This window comes from Aspergillus pseudotamarii, assembly GCF_009193445.1.
Source record: "Aspergillus pseudotamarii strain CBS 117625 unplaced genomic scaffold BDV38scaffold_16, whole genome shotgun sequence".
Taxonomy (NCBI): Eukaryota; Fungi; Ascomycota; class Eurotiomycetes; order Eurotiales; family Aspergillaceae; genus Aspergillus; species Aspergillus pseudotamarii.
In genome coordinates this window covers 420,264-444,687 of record NW_022475030.1, presented here as the reverse complement: position 1 = coordinate 444,687, position 24,424 = coordinate 420,264, and the positions used below count along the sequence as shown (strand labels likewise).

The 24,424-nt window shown below is 48.1% G+C and overlaps 9 protein-coding genes across 9 annotated transcripts; 5 read left to right on the top strand and 4 right to left on the bottom strand.

The window, feature by feature from the left end:
- Positions 1-154: 154 nt before the first annotated feature.
- BDV38DRAFT_291459 (putative ABC transporter) lies at positions 155-5,470 on the top strand (the record flags this gene model as incomplete). The annotated part of the gene is made up of 3 exons (XM_032061749.1): positions 155-648; positions 707-1,199; positions 1,265-5,470. The coding sequence occupies exons 1-3, from the start codon at positions 515-517 to the stop codon at positions 5,468-5,470; spliced, it is 4,833 nt and encodes a 1,610-aa protein (XP_031915512.1). The 5' UTR covers positions 155-514.
- A 307-nt stretch (positions 5,471-5,777) lies between these two features.
- Positions 5,778-7,849, bottom strand: BDV38DRAFT_269940 (putative MFS allantoate transporter; the record flags this gene model as incomplete). Its single annotated transcript, XM_032057056.1, has 9 exons — positions 5,778-6,009; positions 6,066-6,159; positions 6,216-6,456; positions 6,515-6,603; positions 6,663-6,880; positions 6,942-7,208; positions 7,265-7,295; positions 7,351-7,498; positions 7,610-7,849. The coding sequence occupies 9 exons, from the start codon at positions 7,847-7,849 to the stop codon at positions 5,778-5,780; spliced, it is 1,560 nt and encodes a 519-aa protein (XP_031915511.1).
- Positions 7,850-8,113: 264 nt separating this feature from the next.
- On the bottom strand, positions 8,114-8,432 carry BDV38DRAFT_242688 (uncharacterized protein). The gene has a single exon (XM_032054134.1). It carries the CDS (start codon positions 8,417-8,419, stop codon positions 8,204-8,206), a length of 216 nt encoding a protein of 71 aa, XP_031915510.1. The 5' UTR covers positions 8,420-8,432; the 3' UTR covers positions 8,114-8,203.
- A 2,376-nt stretch (positions 8,433-10,808) lies between these two features.
- Positions 10,809-11,821, bottom strand: BDV38DRAFT_242686 (mitochondrial 54S ribosomal protein bL19m). The gene is made up of 3 exons (XM_032054133.1): positions 11,584-11,821; positions 11,136-11,517; positions 10,809-11,050 (listed from the first exon to the last, which is right to left on the bottom strand). Exons 1-3 carry the CDS (start codon positions 11,780-11,782, stop codon positions 10,927-10,929), a joined length of 705 nt encoding a protein of 234 aa, XP_031915509.1. The 5' UTR covers positions 11,783-11,821; the 3' UTR covers positions 10,809-10,926.
- Positions 11,822-12,084: 263 nt separating this feature from the next.
- On the top strand, positions 12,085-13,226 carry BDV38DRAFT_269938 (uncharacterized protein; the record flags this gene model as incomplete). The annotated part of the gene is made up of 2 exons (XM_032057055.1): positions 12,085-12,190; positions 12,247-13,226. 2 exons carry the CDS (start codon positions 12,085-12,087, stop codon positions 13,224-13,226), a joined length of 1,086 nt encoding a protein of 361 aa, XP_031915508.1.
- A 140-nt stretch (positions 13,227-13,366) lies between these two features.
- Positions 13,367-15,492, bottom strand: BDV38DRAFT_51952 (uncharacterized protein). Its single transcript, XM_032063478.1, has 4 exons — positions 14,828-15,492; positions 14,378-14,766; positions 13,666-14,331; positions 13,367-13,600 (listed from the first exon to the last, which is right to left on the bottom strand). The coding sequence occupies exons 1-4, from the start codon at positions 15,363-15,365 to the stop codon at positions 13,508-13,510; spliced, it is 1,686 nt and encodes a 561-aa protein (XP_031915507.1). The 5' UTR covers positions 15,366-15,492; the 3' UTR covers positions 13,367-13,507.
- Positions 15,493-15,643: 151 nt separating this feature from the next.
- Positions 15,644-16,989, top strand: BDV38DRAFT_242681 (nuclear pore complex component-domain-containing protein). Its single transcript, XM_032054132.1, has 3 exons — positions 15,644-15,814; positions 15,873-16,143; positions 16,198-16,989. The coding sequence occupies exons 2-3, from the start codon at positions 15,923-15,925 to the stop codon at positions 16,799-16,801; spliced, it is 825 nt and encodes a 274-aa protein (XP_031915506.1). The 5' UTR covers positions 15,644-15,814; positions 15,873-15,922; the 3' UTR covers positions 16,802-16,989.
- A 61-nt stretch (positions 16,990-17,050) lies between these two features.
- On the top strand, positions 17,051-20,550 carry BDV38DRAFT_242678 (Hid1 family protein). The gene is made up of 8 exons (XM_032054131.1): positions 17,051-17,403; positions 17,468-18,083; positions 18,135-18,232; positions 18,289-18,531; positions 18,588-18,941; positions 18,992-19,235; positions 19,285-19,796; positions 19,854-20,550. The coding sequence occupies exons 1-8, from the start codon at positions 17,308-17,310 to the stop codon at positions 20,364-20,366; spliced, it is 2,676 nt and encodes an 891-aa protein (XP_031915505.1). The 5' UTR covers positions 17,051-17,307; the 3' UTR covers positions 20,367-20,550.
- Positions 20,551-20,901: 351 nt separating this feature from the next.
- BDV38DRAFT_291454 (H3 histone acetyltransferase RTT109) lies at positions 20,902-24,422 on the top strand (the record flags this gene model as incomplete). Its single annotated transcript, XM_032061748.1, has 8 exons — positions 20,902-21,162; positions 21,271-21,290; positions 21,379-21,410; positions 21,468-21,529; positions 21,587-21,711; positions 21,772-22,109; positions 22,723-23,832; positions 23,881-24,422. Exons 1-8 carry the CDS (start codon positions 21,004-21,006, stop codon positions 24,420-24,422), a joined length of 2,388 nt encoding a protein of 795 aa, XP_031915504.1. The 5' UTR covers positions 20,902-21,003.
- Between the last annotated feature and the right edge of the window lie 2 nt (positions 24,423-24,424).

Genomic DNA, 24,424 nt, shown 5'->3' with positions numbered 1-24,424 from the left:
GTACCAAGGGCTTGTAATAGTCATGTGAGCATGGCCTAAGAAGCCGCCTCATTCATTCTCGAAACTCCATTTGCAGCATGCATTGTCCACATCAAATCAAGAAGGTCTTGCATTCTAGCGATGGGCTCGAATGAAATAGCATCGAAATCTCCTCGTGCAATGCACGAATCAACACTAATTCGGCCACAGCCCCGAAGGAAGCGGGGCGGTTAAGCGATGGGCTCTGGGCGCCAATCCCAGCCGGGAATTATCGTCTTGGTTATCCTTGGCGAGTCAAGCGAAGTGATGAGGATACGGTATATCACCCGGCTTGGCGCCTCGTTTAACAGAGAGGATATGTTGCCAATGCTTGGGGGTGAATTACCGCGTTCGAAACGATATCGAATATGTCAACCTAAAGCTACGTCAAACTAGCGGTTGTTATATTACCCATTACTCCCTCCCCTTAAGAGGTTTTCGAGGCTTGGGATGAACTGTCGAGTGATCGGTTTTTGTTGTCTCCTTTCCGGCGACAATGGCGAACCTGAAGCTCGTTTTTAGACAAATTTGGACGCTAACTCTGAAAAATCTCCTGCTCGTTCTTGTTCGTCCGGTATTTACAACCGTCCTCAGGGCTCTCGTTTTGCCAGTAATTTTTACCGCGTTCATGTGAGTATCCCACCTCCATGAACAGGCAATAAAAATAGTAGGTCTAATAGGGATTTAGATCGTATGCTCGAAACCTGTTTATTGAACCAGCTACTTATGGAATTGGCAATCCAACCCCCTTACAGCCTTTATCAGAAACTCTGCATGTTATAACTGGTGGACGAGATAAGCTGGTGTTCGTTCATAATGGCCTCGTTGGCGGGCCTATCGAAAAAGTGATCAGCTCAGTCACAGATTCTATACAGCCCAACCAGGATCAAGTACAGCCGCATCTGTTGTCATCTGAAAGTGAGCTGCAGGAATTATGCCGGACATCCCTCAGCGGCGTATCCACTTGTATAGCAGCTGCGGTGTTTTATTCGTCTCCAACAGAAGGTCCACATGGGATATGGAATTACTCGATCAGAACGGATGCGGCCCTAGGAGCGGGCATCCATGTTGATAGTCATGAAAATGACCAGGAAAGCTACCTTCTTCCCTTTCAACACTCCATCGACCGAGCCATAGCTCAGGCTAATGCATCTACTGATCAGAACGCTCTGCCTGACGAGGTAATTTCCTTCCACTTGTGGACAGCCCACACCGATCACCTTGGGCTTGACTGACAATCCTATAGATCATGGAGTATCCATTTACGTCTTTGACCCAAGAGGGGCGTCGAAACGAAATCCGGGTCAATTATATGGGTGCAATTATCAACATCATGGCCATTGCCATTTTTATCGGCATCGTGGGAGTTACCTACCAGCTAACTGGCTTAGTCGCGATGGAACGTGAACTGGGAATGAGTCAGCTGATAGACTGTATGATGCCAAATGAGTCCAGATGGCAATCACAAGCAGCCCGGTTTATCGCAGCCCATTTGGCACTAGACGTTGTATATGGCATAGGGTGGATTATCATGGGCGCCATCTTGAAATACGGAATCTATAGCAGAACATCCGCGGGAATTACTATAGTATACAACATCCTGGCGGGGCTCGCTTTGTCGTCCTTTTCGATCTTTGGGGCATCTTTCTTCAAAAGAGCACAGCTCAGTGGTATTTCCGTCGTTATAGCTTGCTTGCTCCTCGGTGTCATAGCCCAGATGGTCCCAGCGAGGACCAATGGTGCTGTTGCCATACTTGGTCTTCTATTCCCGCCAATGAACTATGTCTACTTTCACATATTCATGGCTCGATGGGAAAGGCAAGACCTACCTACAAACTTGGTGCATGCGGCCCCTGAGAACCCTTGGTCGCTTCCCGGAGTCGTCCTGTGGATACTTCTTATCATCCAAATACTCGTGTATCCGTTGCTTGCAGCTATGGTGGAGCGCATACTGTACAGCACGGCATCAAAGGGCCGAAAGGCCACAAGCTCTAATACCTCGACGACTGCACTCAGATTACAAGGTTTCACGAAATCCTACCAACCTGGATGGTTCTACAAAAATATAGCTACACGCTTTGGCAGTACCCGTCAGTCTGTTCTGGCAGTTGATAACTTGAGCATGGATGTCAAAAAGGGACAAATTATGGTCCTTCTCGGCGCTAACGGATCCGGCAAATCTACTACCTTAGATTCTATCGCTGGTCTAACAAAAATCTCCTCTGGGGAAATTAACATAGACTATGGAACAGAAGGTGGCAGATTTGGCCTTTGTCCACAGAAAAACGTACTCTGGGATACCCTAACTGTTAAAGAACATGTCAAGATCTTCAACAGGCTCAAGGCCACTGAAAACATTGATACTGAGAACCAACTGCTAGGGCTTTTACATGATTGTGATCTTGATAAAAAAGTCAGTTCCTATACGAGAACCCTTTCCGGTGGACAAAAGCGAAAGGTTCAATTAGCAATGATGTTCACTGGGGCTTCCTCCGTCTGCTGTGTAGACGAGGTTTCATCTGGTCTTGACCCAATCTCGCGAAGAAAAATCTGGGATATTCTTTTAGCTGAAAGAGGCTCCCGCACTATATTGTTGACCACGCACTTTTTGGATGAAGCGGACCTTCTAGCCGATCACATTGCCATTCTCTCCAAGGGCGTGCTCAAGGCACAGGGGTCGAGCGTGGAATTGAAGCATCGGCTAGGCTCAGGATATCGTATCCATGTTTTAAACATGCCAGGGGCAGCATTGAGCCATGCATTCAATGACATTCCCCAAGAAACGCACTTTGAAGAGACCGTCTATACCGTTCAAACTTCTGCAGAAGCTGCAACCTTCATTTCAAGGCTTGAACAAGAGGGCATCACAGAATACCGCGTAAGCGGGCCTACAATTGAGGACGTTTTTCTAAAGGTGGCTGGAGAGCTTAACTCCCAGAAGGGTCAGGACACTGTTGTGGAACATGCCCAAGCCGAAATGCAGCCTCCTGAAAAGCAAGGCAAGGAAGACGTACATCAAGGGTTGCAACTCCTCACTGGTCGACGCATCAGTATGGCCCTCCAGGCGTGGTATCTCTTCCGTAAAAGAGCTACCATCCTACGTCGCAATCCTCTTCCGTACATCGCAGCCTTGCTTATCCCAGTCATTGCAGCTGGCCTGGTTACGCTCTTCCTAAAAGATGTTACATTAGCAGGCTGCAGTGCAGGAAGCACAACCAGGACGCCAAAGCCTCAATCCCTAAAATCGCTAGACGACTTTCAGATCGTACTCGGCCCTTCTAGCAAGGTCTCAAATGCCACTTTGGAGAGCTTTGTTAGCTCATTATCTAGCTCTGGAGAAGCTATAACAGGGACTCCTGAATCTTACTTCCATGTGGTGGACAGTCTTTCTGAATTTGAAGACTATATCAACCATAACTTCCATAATGTCACCCCGGGTGGATTTTACCTTGGAGATGCATCGTCCAGTCCCACCGTCGCCTGGAAAGGCGACAATGGTGATTTCCCCCTTGCTGCTGTCATACAAAACATGTTCCACCGTCTACTTACCGACATGCCTATCAACCTCCAATTTCAGTATTTTGGCATCCCTTTGCAGCCCAACGCCGGTAAAATTCTCCAGCTTATCGTCTACTTTGGTCTAGCCATGTCGGTCTACCCGGCTCTATTCGCCCTGTATCCGACTGTGGAGCGACTGAGGAATGTCAGAGCACTTCACTTCAGCAACGGTGTCAGGGGCGCGTCCCTTTGGCTTGCATACGTCGGATTTGACTTCAGTATTGTCCTTATCTCCAGCGTTCTCGCCATCATCATCTTCAGAGCCGTATCCGATGTCTGGTATAATCCAGGATACCTTTTTGTTGTCTTCTTCTTATATGGACTTTGCTCCACTTTGCTATCGTACTTAGTCTCCCTGTTCTCAAGATCCCAACTTGCAGCCTTTGCAGTCGCGGCTGGCAGTCAGTGCGTCCTATTCCTCGTATATCTCATCGCCTATATGTGTATTCAGACCTACACGCCCACGGACAAAACGGAGTCTTATATCGACATCGCTCATTTCACGATCGGTCTAATTTCACCTTCCGGAAACCTCCTCCGTGCCCTGTTTGTGTCTCTGAATGTATTCTCCATATTATGCCGGGGAACCGAAGTTGCCTCCTACCCAGGAGAAATCACTCTCTACGGTGGACCCATTCTTTACCTGATTGTTCAGTCTTTCGTTCTCTTCGGATTACTTCTATGGTTCGACGGAGGCTCAGTACTTTCCCTCCTACGTGCCAAATCCAAGCCCAACGACGAGGAAGAAAAATCCACATTAGACAAAGACGTTAATTCTGAAAAGACACAGTCCCCAAGTTCAAACCCAGACAACGGCCTCCGCGTCCTTCATCTCACAAAAACATTCCACAAATTCACCGCGGTAGAGGACATCACCTTCAGCGTCAACAAAGGCGAAGTATTCGCCCTTCTAGGCCCCAACGGCGCTGGCAAAACAACAACCATCTCCCTCATCCGAGGCGACACTCCACCCTCCCGAAACGGAGGCGACATATTCGTCGACAACATCTCCGTCCTACGACACCGTGCTTCCGCCCGATCCCACCTCGGCGTCTGTCCCCAGTTCGACGCAATGGACCAAATGACCGTCCTAGAGCACCTCACCTTCTATGCTCGCATCCGCGGCGTCCCCGATGTCCCCCACAATGTTAATGAAGTCATGCGAGCCGTCGGTCTAACACAGTTCAAGCACCGCATGGCGACTACTCTCTCCGGCGGGAACAAACGCAAGCTGTCGCTCGGTATCGCCTTGATGGGTAACCCTACTGTTCTACTTCTCGATGAGCCGTCATCCGGTATGGACGCCGCGTCTAAGCGAGTCATGTGGAAGACCCTCGCTGCTGTTGCTTCTGGACGTTCGATCGTCCTCACCACTCATTCTATGGAGGAGGCGGATGCCCTTGCTCATCGGGCGGGTATCATGGCGAAACGCATGCTCGCTCTTGGTACCACGAATTCCCTTAGAGCAAACTACGGGAACAGATACCATGTTCATTTGGTACATAGCCTGGCTCCCCACACGAGTGAAGAGGATATGCACCGGATCCGCACTTGGGTTAGTCAGAATTTCCTCGGTGCTGTTATTGAAGAGAAGACGTATCATGGTCAACTACGCTTTACGGTTCCTGCTACTGGGTCGGACTCGACAGAGTATGATTGCTATGACGATGATATTACGCCGCGGTCTGAGCCGGATCTGGACATGATCAAGGGAGAAAATGGGAATAATAGTATCGTCAAGCTCTTTTCGCATCTTGAGGAGAGTAAGGAGGAGCTCGGGATACAGTTTTATTCCGTTAGTCAGACGACGCTGGATCAGGTGTTCTTGACTATTGTTGGTCAGCATGATATTGCGGAGGAGAATTCTGGGCAAACTTCGTCGTCGAAGGAATAGATTTGGGTTATTTCCTTCTTTCATTCTTTCATTCTCCTTTTTCCTTTTGTTAGATTTTGGTTGGTTTATCTTCTCTGTTTATATACAGGTGTATATATTTATTTATTTATTTTCTTTTTTGAGGATTATGGGATATTATTCGGTTTCAAACCGGTGGATATATGTTCATTATGACTTATCCTTACATCTTTATATCCGCTACCATATCATTGATATCATGGCCCATTCCTTGATAGAATATAATAATCATGCTAATAAATATACCGGAAGCTGTAAATGAAAACGTTAGCATGAATACCCCACACGATCAGCGAGATAAACCAGGGGGCAAAAAAGCATACTTCAAATTCTCCCTATCGGTCAGATCTAAGAAAGCCGTGGCATCCAAATCTCTACCTTCCAATCCGCCTTCCATCTGAGACTGCATCTTATCCCTCTTTTGATTCTCCCAGCGAAGCAGAAGACCCAAGATAGAAATAATAACAGCTTCAATCAGATGCGAAACGATCATAGACCAGATGCCAAGCTCGTAGGTGGGTCTGTAGAACTTGTTTAGCACTGAGTATCGTAGCGGTCCTACAGCAACTTCACTCACTTCTGGCTCTCTTTGTAGAAGAATGGACCGGCGATGTTTCCGGTACAATAGCCCAGGAAGAGGACTGCGTTTGTGACTACTTTCTTTGTGTGGCCTTGAATGATTTTGATTAGTTGGGTGTATCGGTGTGGAATTTCTGGGCTGCCATACCCGCTGTATTTGCGACTTGCATACTCAGGACCAGGACAAAGGCGGCGTTGTATGGTCCTGTTAAGTAATAGCAGATTAAACGGCCGACTTGTTGGTCTGGTGGGACGAAGCGCAGGCCGAATGCCCCTGCTATGTTCGGTATGAGGAAGATTAAGATGAAGACGCAGCGTCTGTTCTCGAAGCGGTCGTTGAGATATACACAGGCTAGAATGGAGAGTGCGATCAAGGCCCCGTAGGGTATCTGGATGGTGAATTTTGAGCTTTTGTTATAGTTTGGTGTCATCAATATAGCTTCTCACCTGCATCAGGGTAGTTACTAGGGTAGAGAATCCGAAGCCTTTGATGATTATGGTTCCAAAATTGGAGATACCGCCGTTTGGAATGTTACCTGGATAATTCGTCATATAAGCTATGGTATTTCGATAATCAAGGGAGAGGGTTTCATACAAACTACACCGAGGGTGAAGAAGAAATAAATCTTGTAGTCTAGGAATGCTTCGAGAATTTGGTAGGGTTTGAGATGCTTGTTTTCGACACCAGTCTGGTTATCTCGTAATCTCTCTACCGCGATTCGACGCTCCCTTTGGCTGAGGCCCGGTGCTGAGACCGGTGAATCAGGGAGGAAGATGAACATGACGATTCCCCAGGTTGAGCAAAGTGCGCCACTAGATGGCAGTCTCAACTTAGAAGAGAATTCAGTAGCAGTAAAATGGAGGGTTTGCCTACATCACAATAAATTCGTACTTCCACGATGGAAGTGCACCTCTGATATGACCAATGCCATAACCTAATAGACCGCCGAGGGCAATTCCGAGCCCGTTGGCCGTATACCATAAACCAATACGTACAGGCTGTTCGCGTCGCGTGTACCACATACTAGTAATGAGCATGAACGCAGGATCTGCACAAGCCTCTGCAGCTCCCCCAAGAGCTCGAAGCACTGCAAGAGTAGCGAAATTGTGACATGCGGCTTGGATCATCAAGAAAACACCCCTTTGAGCTGTTAGATGGCCGTGTTGCTATCTGGTGGTAAAGAATCAGAAACGTACCACATGAAGATGTTCGCTCCAAGGTATTTTCCTAAGACAGGCTAATTAGATCAGATTTTATATGCCTTTGTTAATTGATCCCATACCAATAGGCAGTCTTTGCATCAGGAAGTTTGTCGGAAACGCCCAGGCGAGGAATCCAAAGTAGAAGATACTACTGAGCCAACTATACTGTGTACCATGAAGGTTAAGATCTTCATTGATCCCAAAGATTGCCGCATAACTTAACGTGGTCTGCGAATGCATACAGCTGCGCGTTAGCCGGTCCAATGCAATAAGCAGCTGGTACACACTGGGATCAAAATCTTTAACTACCTTGTCAATATAGAAGAACGCGTAGCAAACAGCTAGATAGGGCAATATCATAAAATCAATCTTCCAGAGCAACTTTCTTGCCTCAACCGGATCCACAGGTTCCTGAAGTTCCTCGTCGTTAAAGAGTGCCATGGCCGTGTCGCCATCTTTCGGGTTTAGTGCTTTCAAGCCCGCCTCGACATGTGTGTTCTCGCTGTGGATAAATGTAGGTGCTTCTGCCAGGTCGGTCTTGGAGCCTGGAGAAGGCTCCAGATTAGGGTTGCCGCCCATGTTGCTGGCAGCTTTGTTCTTCTTCACGCGTGAGAGCCAGCCAAAAGCTGTCAACTTCCAGTTCGATGCAAATACAGACACGAGGGAAACGCTGCGTCAGGAAGGTGAGGGGTCATCGTTGTCTTTATGGACGGCCCAAACCTGACTAAACAAGATGCCAGGCCAGCTAGCATGATCACTGCCGACGAAGCTTAATCCACCATCGAATCCAATTGCATCCGCAACGAAACGAAGACTTTCAGTTTCGTCGTTATGGACTGGCTGGGGTAGGTTCTCTATCCCCACGCAGACCCACCGCGGCAGATGGGGAGCTCGGTCTGGGGTTTGACAATCTGCGGGGAACTGGCCCGTTGATCACTCGAGTTTTGGAGGTAAATCCGAGGTAGCGTTGGAAACGTGGGGGCAGCACATATTCAAGACCGCTCGGAACAAGGCCGTGCGATCGTATACTAGACAAAGCTGTTCTGTTACGACACGATTGGGTAATGCAAATAGAGATCGGACGAAAACCGAAAATAAAAGAAAAGAATAATAGGTGGAAAATCCACGACCGCAGTGCCGATCCTGCATGACAAAGAAGTCGGAGAAGAGTTTGGAAAGGCTGGAGTAAAAAGGGATGAAGTTCAACATTTGTGGATGGCGACAGAGCAGATGCACCATATTACCTTGAAAAGAGACCGATGAAGAGTGTTCTAATATGAAAACCAACCAGATATCCCGAGTATCTTAGCCTCGACGACATTAGTTGACATTCTATCTGTCAAGGGAAATACGTACAGCATTTGGTTGACTACCAGCCCAATACGAGCCTGAGCTGAGCAGATACCGCATTGAACATCTGTGTCATTCCATTGTGAAAGCATCAGTGCACTGGCAAGCCTTGATCGTTTGCTGACGGTAAATCACAAAGATTATGTGATATGTCCTCCATGATAAGGAGAATAACCTCGATTTACGCATCCATGTCGCTTTGCGATATCTCATCTTGTCGGATTCTCTTTTAGTCTATCTTTTTAGTTATTCCGTCCTTCTATATGGGCGCCTTGCAGTATGTAACTGCTTGAAAATCCAAGCATTTGTCCTGCAAAGCTTCCGGCATTGTTGCACAGAGTATCTGTCTATCTTCACCCATTAGATTGTGGAGTGCCACTAGTACTTGATAATAGCATGGCTGCCCCATCGTATGATCTCTTGACTTAATCTGATTCAGTTGGCAGAGCTCCTAGTATCAAGTCATTTTATCTTTGGTGTTGTTGCAACTGATTCACGTGGGTTCAGATGGTCAAAGGATCGGTCCCAGTTCCAGACGAACACAAGCCCCCGAAGACAGTCGTACCCAAGTTCCTGTCCCACTTCGTCGAGGTGGTCTGGAATCTCCGATGTTAAGGACTCGTCTATTCGAAAGGTTTCACCATTTGCGATATGTAAAGGAGTTACTCCTATTAGGATGATATCAAAATAATCGTTGAATGGCCTGACAATGCTTGGTTTGGACGCCCCTTGTAAGAGACAGACAACATCTCCCGACTTGACAGGTTGTGCTGAGACCCGCACGGTCCATTTAACGGTGCTTCGTTCGTCGCTATGATTGCAGCCACTTCTCGAATCCTTGCTGTACTGAAGCAATTGCATCGAGTTGTCTAAGTCAATGTGCACATGCTGTCTGTCAAATCGAGATTTGTCTCCGTACGCTGCAGATACCCTCCCTAGGCTATAACCTATGCCCTTGATCAACGCTAACTCCTTATCAGGCCAAGTTTCGATCGACACCCGTTGCGACAGAACATGCCTAATTATTTGCTGAAAGAGAACTTCCCAGGGGATCTCATAGTGAGGCAACAAGCCCACTGCTTCTAGGTTCTCGCAGCACATACCCAGAAGGGCAAACACTTTATCATGGCGTATGGTGGCCTCATGGGAATGATACATATCGAGCAACTCGCCCAAAGGGCGTCCCTTCTTGTACATTACTCCGTAACCCGGACGGAATATTGCTCTTCCTAAGAGATAAGTGACTGGGCGTACGGAATTGATCAAACTCTGCAGCCTTGGACATCTGTTATTTAAGGCCTCTATACCGCGCAAACCTGAGGAAAATGCGTAGCCATTCATCTCCATAGGGCCACATTTGACCAGGACTGACCGAGCAACTCCAACCTCCTGAAGAACCTGTAATTTTGTTAATCCGGCTCCTTTGTGTGTATACCTTGCTTAGTGTTACTCTTACCCAGACCCGTCGGAACCAAGGGCGTTCTAAGAGTGTTATAAGTGCTGCATCATTGAAATCTACCACCAGACTCTCGCCTTCCGCGGCGACTTGTAATCTCGCAAGTGTTAGAGTGCTATCATTTTCTTCTTCTCCAAGCCAAACGATAACATTTCTCGCTTGTCCATAGATACTTGCCATCAATTGAATCTGCTGTTCTTTCTCTGCGTTGCCTTTTTGGTCAATGCATATAGCATCGACCCACAGCAGCCTCGGGAATCGTTGAAATCGAAGGTGCGACAGCGCTGCATGCAAGTTCGACGTGACCTCCAGGGCGCAGTTGTTGACATATATCGAAGAGGGGTTTTCTGTGGAACCCCAAACATACGACAGGGCTTCGTAGGCCTGCTCCTCATGTTTCTTGAGAGGGTGCTCAATGAGCTCACATTTAATTGGAGCAGTCCGGTCTTGATTTGGTAATAGGCGAAGCATGCGAATGGTGTTACGCCCTGGAGGAAGTGGAGTATAATTATAGTGAGGCATATTGTCAAACACTTTTCCCCAGAGAACATCAGAAGTTATACCCCAAAAGGACGTTTGTGGGGTAGCAGAATTCAATTGGCGTCTCTAGCAAGGCAGATGTTAACGAGAGATCAACAAACCCCGCAAAAATCGATAAATCCCGTGCATCAGCACAATATCGAGCAATGCCGATGGTTTTATTGTAATTTCTAGTTTCTTCCAAGAAAATACCCTATATTGATCTCTATCCAAGGTTACAAGAAATGATAATTCAGAAAACGTCAATGGCCATATACAAGTAGTAATAATACAGTCGCCAAATGCAAAACCCCGAATGAGCAGCGGCCCTTTAACGACGCCGTTTCTGTCCACGACCACGTCCTCCCTGTCCTCTCTGGCCGGAAAGAGCAGACTTCTGTCGGAGGTAGTTCGAGACGATGTTCTCGACGCTGCGCATATCGTGTCTGGGTTGTCTGTGGGGGTGAAACAAGATATGTTAGCCAAGTTGAGCACAGATAGAACTCACAAAACCTCCCCAACAACAAGCCGTATACGCACCTCATGTAGTACAACCTGGCTCTTCTCTTCCTCTTCTCCGTCCTCTGTACAATTTCCACGCTCTCAACGTTGGGACTGAAAACCTTCACCCACATCTCAACACCGACCCTGGTAAGCTCATTACGAAGCAAGAATGTGGTGTCAACGCCGCGCAGACGAATGCTAAGACAAACGCCGGAGAATGGGTCCCCGTTCTTAAAGGTCACGCGCAGGATATCGCCGACCTTCACACTGCGTGGGTTTCTTCTGTAGTCGAAAAGTGCTTTGCGTTCACCAGTTGGATCAAGGGCTGCCAATTGAGATTCGGTCACTGCTGCCACGGGATCTTTGCAAACCGTGCGGCTGGAAGGCGGAGCAGGGTAGACTTTGAGCTTCTTGCGGCCTGTTTAGGGGTGCATTAGCTATCTGAAAGTAGCCTCCGGGGTGGAGCAAAAGGCGCAACGCATACCATTTGTAGGCTGCTGGCGAGGAGGTATTTGAGAAAGGAACGACTTGGGCAATTTGCTCGGAAGAGGGACGGGCTCTTGTTTCGGAGTGTATGCAGTCGTGATGGATCGGCGAGCGATTTGGGACGACACCAATGATTGGGGCTTCGCGATAGACCTTAAGCAGCCCAGCTGCCGCAGGATTGGTGAGAATGTCGCCATGGCTGCAAGGATTGTGGTGCGCTGAGCAGCTGGCAAAGAGAAAGATGCGAGAAACAGGCGGACCTCCGAGCGTGAAGTTTGCGGACCGGCAGAATTTCCGCCAAGACTCAAATTCCCTGTTTGGGTCAACGTCCAGAACTCAACTCGGGGAACTTTTCTGCCACCGCGGTCCAGCTTGCGCTTCACGTTGTGTTGATCTAATCTTCAATTCTGTACAAGCAGGGTTTGCTCTTCTCGAGAAGGTTTCTTTAGGAGAACCTATTGCATTCAAATACGCCCGCGCCCTCTGTACCTTCAATACAATGGCGCAGAACGCCATTGGAAGGCTCTTCCGCGGCCAAAGTTCCAACACCCTCCGTCAATCTATTAGCACCCTCACACAGAAGCGTTGCTATTCCTCGAAAAATGGTGCGATTGCTCGCTGGTCTTCCTTTGTTGCCACCAAACTAACTTCTAGAATGCAGCCATCCCGACCTTTTCTCCGACTTCCTCCGCCGAGCTGGACCAGGCCCTCAATCGTTTCCGCGAAGAACTCTTCATACCGTTTGGACTAGGAACGCAGCAAAGGAGGTTAATGTTTCGTCAGAAGTACGCCGACCGTCTAGAGGAAGAGCCGGTCAGCGTATCCGTTGGCGAAGATGAAGAGCCATTCCTGCTTCGCCCCATGGACCCGCAATCAAGGCCAACGAAGAAGGAAATCGTGGACGTTATTACACTCATGCAGACGACAAAGGACTGGCAGAACTTGATCCCTTTCCTGTCCGGATTGCGAATGTCACATCGTGTCATTAAGTCAGACCGCTGGGAGTGGTTGGTGCGCCGGGCTGGCCAGGCTGATGCTCTTGGTATTATTCTCGAAGCCGCGAAGCAGAGCGAGCGGACTGGTCTCCGTCTCAACAATGTGGATATTGTACAGCGCATCTTCTTCGAACTTCACCGCAAGGCCCAAAGAGGAGAGTTTAAGGATCCCGAAGTATCGAAGGCTTTCACATTGGCCAAGCAGTTTGTCTCCCTGATGGAAGCCCCCCAACACATCGAACATAACCTGGAGCTGGATCCTAAGAGGAAGCCATTTGTCATTGGTACCCTGCTGGAGCTCAGCGCTGCTCGTGCCATTAACGAGCTTGGCGGCAACGATGAAGGCGGCCTGGTCCGTTCCTATGCTCAACGTCTCCTGGGCAGCTGGTCTCTTAGTAACTTCAATCGTGACGCTAAGAATTGGCACGAGGTTGATCACGTGCTGCAAGAGATCGTGCCCATCTACAATGGTATGAAGCTTGCCCTCAAGGTCAACGGCATTTCAAATGATAAGTCTGTCGCTCCGGGTTTGAAGACACGCGTAAATGAGCTGGGAACTTTGATTGCGAACCAGAAGAAGGCTGCACCGGAGAAAGCTGTGCAACGGCCAACGTTGGGCCTTGAGCAGAGTCACCTTTTGCATTAGGGTTAAACCCATGTTTCTTTCTACACATTGTCCATGAACTGTATATTACCACTTAGAATCATTTGGAGCTGTATGTTATTTCAATTTGAAAATGAGCTATTTTCTCCTTGGACAAAATATACCGCTGCGCCTAACATGTGTGGGGCACTTCAGTATCAACATGGATAGAGGCAATTTAATTCTCCATTCAAAAGGTGCAAAGAAATCAGCCGGTAACATAAGTCATGTAGCGGCCAGGTCAACGCTAAAAACGATCAGATGTTGTTGTGCAAATAGACGATTTAGCACAACTCTATTGTGTTGTCGTCACGGATGCGGCCCTGTGCCGTCAGCGTAGTTTTCTCAGAAACAACGGCTGGGCCAGAAACAGTAATCTGTTGGGCAATCGTTAGCTAGGTGAAAAGACATAGTGCAAGTCCATTATGACAGCATCGCATACCTGTCCCTCATTTTCCTTGTCTTCAGAAACACCGGTGAGAACAATTTCAACGCTACTTAAAGGAGCTCCGAAGTGATTCTGGCCCTGATAACGCCTATAGTCGAATACGTTCGTCTGAGAGACAGCGCCGGCCACGCCTGGACCAGTCAAGGCATAGACCACACGAGCCCCAGTAAATATCTTCAAGTCCGTCAACTGTCCAGAGGTAAGGCGAACATTGGGATCGGCGTCCGCACGGTGCGAGATGCATAAGAGGCGAAGTTTGTCGAGTGAGAGTTCAGCCATCGGTCCAATATTGGCAACCTGACTGAACATGCCATGAGAAGGCATAACTCCAGCATCTAGTTTTCTCACATCAAACCAACGAGCCAGGGAAGAGATAACGCCAGAATGTGGCTCCATGAATCTGCTATGGTAATCGGACATTGTACGAGATGAGGCGATAACTACAGTTGGAGATACTCCAACGGTAGCCAAAGCGAAGTCGACACCTTCCCCAGCGACAGAGTTCACTGCAACAGAGGCATTCGAGTACAGAGCAGCCATGACCTGGCATAATGGATAGGAGCGAGAGAGGGAATCAGTCGAAAGCACAAGATCAGTAGGGTTAAAGCGCTCATTACGAGGTAGGGAATAAGTCAGGCCAGCGATGGCGGAGATCAAGTTCTGTGACACTATCAGCCTTGAACCAGTACAGGAAGGGAAATCCTACCTCCGGCTGATACTCAATGAACTCGCCTGCTCCTGTGGCGGACGGCCAAACCGTAGTAAGGGAAGGTGAAGGGCTGTTGGGCTCCCAGCTGGGAACATCAAGCCCAGCCAAGTCCTTCTTCTCTTCTAATATTTCATGCCAGACAGCAACCTCTAGAGTACCTTTGACATCACCAGGCACATCATTCCAGTCCATATGCCTACTACCAAGCTTCGCAACCCAGATAACTTGAGTGAGTTGCTCGTTACTCTTTGCTACAAGAGACAAATCAAGCGCGCCTGCCTCCGCAATCAATACATCTGCCTGAGATTTCTGCAGGAGGGTAGATAGATCATTAGGGTCAAGGTTGTGAGGAATAAGGATGACCTTAAACCCATAAAAAGCACCGGCTGTATCAGAGCTTCTGTCAGTAAGCAGCCATAGAGCGCACGCAGGTCGAGGAGCGCTAACCGAATATTGAGGCCAAAAGCTCCACTGAGTCTGTAAGACAGACGGCAACTGTTTTAGCCTTGGAGGATTGCAGGCGAGTTCCAATGACATTGATCTCTTGCGTTACTTGTTCCAACGAATGCTCTATCGCCCTTCTTCCGAGCACAGTATAGAGCTTTCCCTGTTTACCAGATAACTTTCCTTCCTCTGCAGCTCCGCGAACAGCAGTTTTCCAGACATCGCGCAAGTCACCTCTTCGTCCAGCGGTCCATTTTGGTGCGCCGGGGTCTTTGACGTTCAGTCCGGACCGAAGGGGAAACCCGTGTGGGGTCTCAAGGCTGCGGTAGGCGGCAGTTTCACCAGGCTGGCGGACAGGGAAGGCTGTTGACTGGCGAGCCAGCAAGAATGGGTGAATGTCTGGCTCCTTGGACGTAGCAATGGAATAGATAAGAAAGGCGACAATAGTCCCTGCGATGAGAGTAGTGTATATGTTCCAGTCAGCCAGGACGTCAGCGACCAACGTATCTAGCTTGGCCACTAGCGACGTTTCCGAGGCCATTTTGAGTTTACTTATATCGACAATGTGTCGTCATGTAGGATAAGAGATGTACTGAAGGGTGAAGGTCCCGATTGTTTCTGTATTTCCGTAGTAAGGGCCGGGTTCTAGGCTGGAGCGAGATGGTGACGTGACCTCAGCTGAGGGTAGATGTGGAGACAATTCGCGGGTCCGGCGTTTAATACTTCTAAGTTACCGAGCTAACTGAAAACTCCGCGTCAAGTGCGCTTGTGCCAATGGTTGCCAGTGAGCAGGACGCACCGATGATCAAAACAAGCACTGTCGTACCACAGCATTCGAAGTGCCAGTCGCGCTGCCCACCACGATATAGTTATGACTCTTTTTGAGCTCATATAATTACTTAACGCCGAGAAATCATACGCAAATGCTCAAGTGACTTTTTCTAAGACAGCGTCGCACAGGTAAGGTAAGTTTTAACACCCCAAATTCAAGTAAGTTCTCTGGATCTCTTTGTGCAACACTGAGGACATCATACTCACATCTGTGCAGGCTATCTCCTTTTTCTCTTTGTTTGTACTTTTACGCCTTCGTACGCATCAATGGCTTCCCTATCCGCCCCATCTACCCCTAGGACAGCATCTTCGCCTGCACCTACTTCAGACGAGTCTCGGACACCAGGAAAATGGCGCCACCCACAGTTGAATGAAATAGTCAGGCGACAGAATGCCGGCACATTTGGGGATAGTAATATCAAGAGAGTTCTGTGGAATGGAGCTGCTTTACTAGCAACCTGGATCTTTGGCAACACCTTCAAATCCTAGTGAGTAGTGACAGGAGGTCGATTATGATGCGCAGACTAACAATTTCGACACAGTTCTCTTCGACTCGAAAAGTCCAGCCAGTATTCTACATATCCTGATATTTCCCTACTTGTGTTACAACTTATCTTCATTCTCAATATCCTCGTGGCACTATACCCTCTCATTCGCCCAAAGGACAACCTCTCCGATATCCCTCTCACGCCTACGCAACGCGCCCTTTTAGGGCTTGATCCATCTGCTACAGCACCGCCCACGCCGGGATCTACATACATCACTCCACCCAAATACCGGCTCTCTGGGTCGCGGGCAGCAAGCCCGGCCAGCAGAAGTGCTTCGCCTTTGTCGACCAGCGCCAGTGCTTCTGGCCGTAGGGTATCGTCGGGCGCATTGTTTTCACCTTCTCCTAGTCCATTAGTCCACAAGGCTGTTTCAAACGGGGGAAGAGAAAATGGACGGAGACCGAGTTTCGGCTCTCCATCGCCTCTCGGTCGAAGCTCACCTTTTCGTGAATCAAGCTTTCGCGAATCAAGCTTCGGATCGAGTATGGGTCCTCCGACTCCGTCACCAGTTGGGGGAAAGCGTGTTAATCTGGGTCTGAGCAATAAGTGGCTGTATGAGCGGAGCAGGCGGTTGTCAGCGAGCAATGGTAGTCTTTGAATTACGTTCGTTGGTGTTTGGTGCATTAGGGTGGAGACAATCATATATTCATATGTTCTGAAGGGCGTTCAGCAAGCACTGTGTCCTTTTTTGAAGAGATCGAATTTTCAATGTTCATTTTAAGCATTATATTTTTATAGGAGATTTTCTTGGTAGACAGGAAATGTATAACTATGACGCATTGGAAATTCTCGGAAATAAATTTTAGCTGATGAAAATAAGCATAGACCGCACAGTGCGCAACTAGGCAGCTTTTTCCCACGTTCCCCAGTTCTGATGTCCGAGTCTCCGCGGGTCTAGTACCAAGTTCTAGTTCCCGCTTTATGCATTGCCCAAGAATGCCAACTACCTCCATTGGCATTCATCCACACGCGGCACTCACCGATTGGAGTAATTTCCAAAGCACCGTTTTCGAAAAACGTCATCTTCAACACTGAATTTAAATCATCACGGTTCGTGACTGCATGAGGCCGACATTTCTGTGAAACACAGGCGGTGGCTTCACAATGGGAGCTTCGGAGTCAAAGCTAGTCTTCAAGCAGGGAATCTTCCGTCTTTCAGAGGAGAAGGACATACCGGCCGACGATCCGTACTGGGCCAGAGTTCGTTTCCCATCTCCTTTACCGATGTGGAGGTTTCTTGGTATCTCTGACATTTGTACGGTAGTTCTGGGAGCTCCCAGAGTCCACCGAAGATGTCTTCAGTTTATTCACCCCCGCCGACATACGACGGACTCGCGACAACGCGCTATCCAACTTCGAAACGCTATTACTCTCTGTAACATCTCGTCTCAGTATATTGAAGAACCATCCCTCGTTTCCGGACCCTGAGCTTGCTCCCGACCGTGACGCCCTTAACTGTATTCGCATCTTGACCCGTATCCTCCCATTCGTTTACGAAGCTGAGCACCTAGAGGACTGGGAAGAGAAGTTCTTTTGGGGTCGTCGGAAGAAGAAGACAAGAGAAGCACAAGTAGCAGCCGAGATACTCTTTGATGAGGCGCAGGCCGAAGAACCACGAGCGTCGCCAGGGCCCAATGATTATGAAGAGGTGAAGCCTTTGGCTGAGGAATTAATTGATACACTTGTGGATCTTCTCTTCTACACAGACTTCACCATCCCAAAGCTCCCGACGGCCAAAAGCAAAGTGTCCTACTCAATATGGCAGAGCGGTGTTGGTTGCAATACATCTATGGGCTCGAACAAAGAGCTGGAAAACAACCGCTGTGAGATCATTCGGCTATTACTTACTTTAACGGGAAAGGCAATGTACATGCCTTCAGGTAAGTGCTGTCAATTCTTACCAATGACGGCCTCAGCTGACTTTCTAGCAGGTTTGTTGCCAGTCCAAGGTGTCAAAGCCATCACGTACATTGCAACATGTCCTGATAAGCAGGCCGTTCTAACGCTACTATGCTCGTTACTAAACACAGTATGTGTGAACCTCCACCACGACATCCGTGTATAGGACTTTGCTGACACCCCTAGGCCATCAAATATAATCCCGCTTCCTGGAGGGTGCCCTATGACCATGTTGTTTGGAAAGACCCTAAGCAAATATTAGTTATATATTGCTTGCAGTTTCTCTTGGTGCTTCTCTTATATCCAATTCCAGAAGATGGGCGCGGGGCTCCGCCAAAAAATTACTACCGTCATTACTTCGGAAGGCTACATAGGCCGCAGGACTTCCAATTTCTCGTTGATGGCATGACCAGAATCTTAAATCAACCAGTAGGTCTTAGCCACCTTCCTTGAGGGTTTCTTTCTGCTTACGCCACGGTTGCCAGATGCAGGCAACAAATTCCTACCTTCCTGGTAGTCAAAAGACTGTCAAGTGGGCACCCGAGATGATGATGCTCTTCTGGGAAGCTTTACAATGCAATAAGCGATTTAGATCATTCATCATCGACTCCAATCGTTCGCACGACTTCGTCATTCTTTGTATCTTCTATGCTATTGTATACAAGTCTGACCCTTCACAGCAAGGCGTGGTCAGGATGTGTATTTTCATCACACAGACAATGAGCGTCGAACCCAATTTTGGGAAGAGTCTGAACAAGAAATTTGAAGCTCAAGAGACGCTTCCACAAAGCATCCGTATTCCTGGTTTCAGGGGATCTTATGCCGATTACTTGATCATGGTTTGTCATTTGCTATTCTTCAAATTGACTGGTTCAACTGACGCAAGCAGTCCGTTCATACTCTGATCACCGGAAGCAAAGGCAAATTAACCGCTGTCTACCCCGCGTTGCTAGCAATCATCAATAACATAGCTGCATACGTCGAAAATCTGTCCCCAGCTGCATGCTCCAAACTTCTGCAGCTCTTCTCCTCAATGTCTGCCCCAAGCTTCCTACTGGCTAACGAGACGAATCATGCCCTTCTTTCCTCAGTACTTGAGTCTATCAATGCGCTTCTCGAGCATCAATTTACCAGTAAGTTGTACTTTTACTACCACACCCAACAAATCGCTGAGTCTGGCAGAAAATTCATTCCTGGTATACGCCATTCTTAAACACAGGAGACGTTTTGAGGCAGTTCGAGAATTTACGCTCGAGAGCGGACAGCAGGAAATAGAACGCCAAAATGAGAGACGAAAGTCTGAAGGCGGGTCTTACGATTTTGTTTCCAGCCCGGTCCTGTCGGCGTCTGAAGATGATCCTCACACAGCTTCTGGTGCGCGGTCACCGTTGGGTCGTATTCCCGAAGAACACAGTCCGTTCGCAATTGGTGGGGACGATTCAGATGACGAGCAAGAAGAGCAAAAGACGCCAGCACAATCATCTCCATCTGTTCAGAGCTCTCGTAGACCTTCAATTTCATCTGCTGTCGATGAAAGCGTGCCACTACAGCTACGGGGAATGTCCGAAAAGGCACGGGGCAAGATGCCTGCTGGACAACCATCCTTTTCTAGGCAAAATAGTATGACCAGCCAGAGTAGTATGTCGGCGGCCTTTCCAACGACTCCCAATGGTTTCACACCAACTGTAGCTTGGGTAAGCAATCTTCCGTTTCCCGCATATCGCTCAGTCTACTAACGGCAGAATATTCAGCTTGAGTCCTGGTTACCGGACCTACCACTCCATACTATTCTTACTATCATTTCAGCCATTATGCCTCACATCCCTGAGTCCACTTTACAAAGTACTTCTAGCCCAGAAGCTCGGACTCTAATCACAAACATCCCCTCATTCGCGGAAGAACCAATGATCCAAAGTATTATCTCAGAGCCCCCTCCCACCCGTGTACATTCCTTCGAATGGTCAGCTCTTTCCATGGGCTGGTATGAATCCTTACTGTGGGGATTCATCTTCTCGAGTGAGATGGTCGTTGGCTCCGCTTCGGGCGCCACGCCGGGTACCGTTGGAGTGTGGAATGGAACCGCCATCAAACTATTCAAGGTCCAAGAGGCTGCAGCACAGGGACCCACGTTGCTCGCTCCAAAGGGCGCTGTAGACGCTGTTGGTAGTAATTTGGTTCAACGGATCGGGAACCTGAGTCTCCGGAGGACCAGCACGCAGGATTCTCAGAACAGTTCCAGGGCTCCATCTGTTCGGGAAGTCTGATCTGCTGTTACTTAAAGCTATTGTCTTTTTCTAGCAGGTTGAATCAGTGTCGTCACGTTACTATAAAGAGCTGAGCTTGTTTTCCAATGATCTTATTTATGTTCATCTTTAATGATACCTTGGTGGCGTTTGCAATGAAATATGTTTTCTTATGAACACACATGGGGTATATAGAAGTGCTAGCCTCTTCAATATTATATCGATCTGCTCGGTCTTTTTTTTATGTTTTTTTTATCTCTGACAGGGTTTGGAAGTTCACATTTCCGTATTCTTTCGGTAGCCAATGACTCATTTGTAGAGCCAGGACCATATAACGTTCCAGATCATGATAGGGGAGGAAAAGGGATGATATCGAAGTCTATATCTGTCTATGAATCTGTAAATAATGTCGATATTCTTGTGTAAAACTACCGTTCTCTCATAAGAGGGCTGGGGTGTATGTTATTGACCACGTGAGGTCGTGATTGGCTGCGGACCACTTCTCGGCGTTCATTTGATTCGATTTCCAACACAAACAACCAGTGTAAACAGCTCATTTGTATCGTATATATAAATCATTTGGTACATCTCCTGGAAATATTTTGCGCATTATTTGCTTTTTTTTGATATCTTCTATTGGTATTGTCTGGAGGTGAACATGATTCTTTCCCAGCCCTTCTTTGTCGCAGCATCTGCAGCTCTTCTGTCCCCAGGACTGGCTGCTGGATTTTCGACTGAGCTTCAGAGTGTGCTGAAGAACACACATGGTGGCAATGAATATGGATATCCTACCGATTTTACCAGGGGTATAATGCCTGTGAGTTCATCTTAAATCGCTGCCCTTGGGTTTTGTACACGTTTTGTCAGGGGTATCCGGGTGTTTGAAAAGGAAATTTGCTAATACAATCTATTCCGACTATTTAAGATACCAGTCCACTCCCACAAGTAGGCCACAATGGTTTTATTAATACTTTCTTTTTCCTTTGCTGTAACCTTGTTATAACATGAGGAATTACTAACCATCTCATGGCAGTGATTACTGGAGAGATATTCCCTTCTACACTGGTACAGCTAATCTAGAAATCTAGATCTCCATGAGGAAGCAAGGCTAACGCCATCTAGGTCTCTCCAAGGGCTGTGTTTCAACAGAAGCCGATGTGTGGCTTTATAACGGTACACTTTACGTTAGTTCTATGATTGATTCCCAGCTCTACATGAGTGACGTACACTAACGCCCACAGGTCGGGCATGATGAATCCTCCTTGACTGAGGAACGAACTTTCGAGTCCCTCTACGTCAATCCAATGTTAGATGTGCTAAAGCGCCAAAACCCCCAAACTCGTTTTGTGACTTCACCCACGAAAAAGTGAGTTTGATGAAGTAGTCTTGCTAGTTCTCCTGCTGGTGAGTATTAACCTTGTGCCAGCGGCGTCTTTGACACTACTACTTCGCAAACCCTTTACTTTTTCGTCGATGTAAAAACGTCAGGACCTGAAACATTTGAAGCTGTTATATCTGCGTTAGAGCCACTCCGCAAGGAGGGCTATCTGACGTCGTTGAAAGACAACAAGACGGTGACAAGTGGTCCCATAACCGTCATCGGGACAGGCAACACGCCTCTTGATATGGTTGGACCGGTTGCTAATCGTGACTACTTCTTCGATGCTCATCTAGATGCGCTAGAGGAAAATCCTGAGATCACGTCCTTGATCTCTCCTATTGCATCTACTAGCTTCCAAGAGACAGTGGGCTCAGTCACATACAGTGAGGATAATGCTGTTCTGAGTGACGAGCAGCTGGCTATCCTTCGGTCCCAGATTAGTACTGCAAAGGAAAGGGGAATTGGTGCGAGATACTGGGAGACTCCTTATTATCCGATCCGGACCCGTAATGCTGTATGGAGGACGCTTCTCCAGGAAGGTGTTGCTTTGTTGAATGCTGATGATCTGGATGCTGTTGCGGCTTATTTCTGATTGTACAATATATACATATCCGCATGATCTGCCATTAGGGGATTACATTGTTAGTAGATCGAAAATAGAGTGGTTTTAACGGCGATAGTCACTGTAGCTCTCAAATACTTATTCGGCCATGAGAACTACGGGTGATGTGACTGGTAAAGCGTAATGGAGACTATACGATATGTACATACGTAGAATCTCACTATCTTATCAAGATGTGATGAAAGTAAACAGTTTCCCTGACGATCAGCTGAAAAAGGCCTGTCCGCTGCACGTGACCCGTCCGTGAGGCTTCTGGGCCAAAGGAAAAATAGATCAGAAGAGGGGAAAGCAAAGAGATAAATAGGGAAAATAACGCGCGACTAATAATTCTAATCCCTGCTTTTACATGAAGTCTACAGTCTAGTTCTCAACAGACTCGATGTCTAAGGTCGATGTTGATCTGGGGGATCTCTTGGCTAAGGTGCTCCCCACCGGTGTCAAGGTCACCATTCGCCATATCTCGTCAGCTCCTACCCCATGCACAGCGCTCTTTGCGCCTCCTCCAGGGGAAGAGCCCGAGTCGACGTTTTGTGAAAACCATTTTCTGACGGTCTCCGTGAATGCCGACGAGCATGATGGATCCGAGATTATCGTTTTTGGAATCGAAGTTCTGGTCTACAGCACAGCGCATTTAACGACTGTTTTCGTCTCCAAGGCGGATTCTACTGGATTCCTGCACTTACTAAAAAATGCACCGAAAGTTTCGCTCATCAGGCGCATCTCTAACGGCTTCCTGTCTTTCCTGGTGCAGACACATCAACGGCCAGGTGTTCGGCTGGTGGTGTCATTGTTCGCACGGGCTCAGAACCAGTATCTGTTCCCAGGCAGCATCGAAAATTCGGGAAAGCATGTTCTCGACGATAGGGGTCTGATCAAATGGTGGTGTCGCGCCGTCGACCCCATATTACGCGAGTATGAGCCGGAATCAGGATCCCACGAGAAAGGTCTCCTTGACCGTGCTATGGAATCCGCTCAAAGTTCCGCAACAGCATTCCTGATAGTCCCCGGATGTGACAAATTTGAAACTCGAGGCTTCTTCCCTAGCACCGCAAAATCAGATGATAAAGAACGCCCCAGGTGGCTGAACAGCTACCCGCTTCATCAGCTGTGCGACAACACCGACGCGCCTCCGCGCTGCTTGATTCCTCGTTTTCCAGATGATCCGAAAACACGCTTCGTGGTTGACTTGGATGATGAGCTCCCGCAACAATCGGAGGCGGGGGGCTCGAAGGAAGGCGCTGGGCAATGGAGGAGTGTCAAATCTCTAGAGCAGTTCTGGGAGATGATGTCTTTCCGGCAGGAGTGTTCTGCTGGGCGACTGGTCGGATTCTTGTGGCTTGTTATTAACCCTCCGGGACTTGTCAACTCGGTTCAAATGACAAGCTCCAGGCCTGTTTTCAAAGAGACAGCAGAGGATTCCTCGCCAGCGACCGTCCCCACATCTGACCAGGTGGATTCAAACCCCATTCGGACAGAAATGCCTGGTTCTACTAATTCCCAGTCTCCAAACTCTGCCAAAGATTCTATAGTAGATGCAACGTCAGGTGGTCCTGTGCAAGACCCATCTTTCCAGACAGGCAGCTTATCTTCTGAGACCCATCCCAAAATACAGCCGAACACAGACCTGAACGCGTTTTACTGGCCAGAAGCAGGCCGGGGTCATGCTGTTATGAGCGAAGAAGATTACAAAACCGCGATCAATTTCCTACTTGAGCAAGACTTCTACAACCAAGAGGTTTCTATAGCCAGCACTAAGGCATGGGGTGAGAAAGTTGCATCCATCGTGGACCAGCTTTGGGTCGGTCAGCAAGTCACAGGAAGGAACACGTCTGGAGAATCTGCCGACAAACCCGCTCCAACGACAAACATCATTAACACTGGATTGGTTCGAAAGCGAAAGAAAGATGAACAGAGCCAGGCGACGACAGCAACAACAGCACAGAATGAAGGGCGCGCGGGAAACGATACAGTCTCAGGTGTAGTGACAGTAGAGACTAGTGCAACAGAGACGAATGAATCCTCTGGAATCAATGTGCTTCAAGCAAACTTGATCCGGAAGAAGAAAAAGGCTTAGAT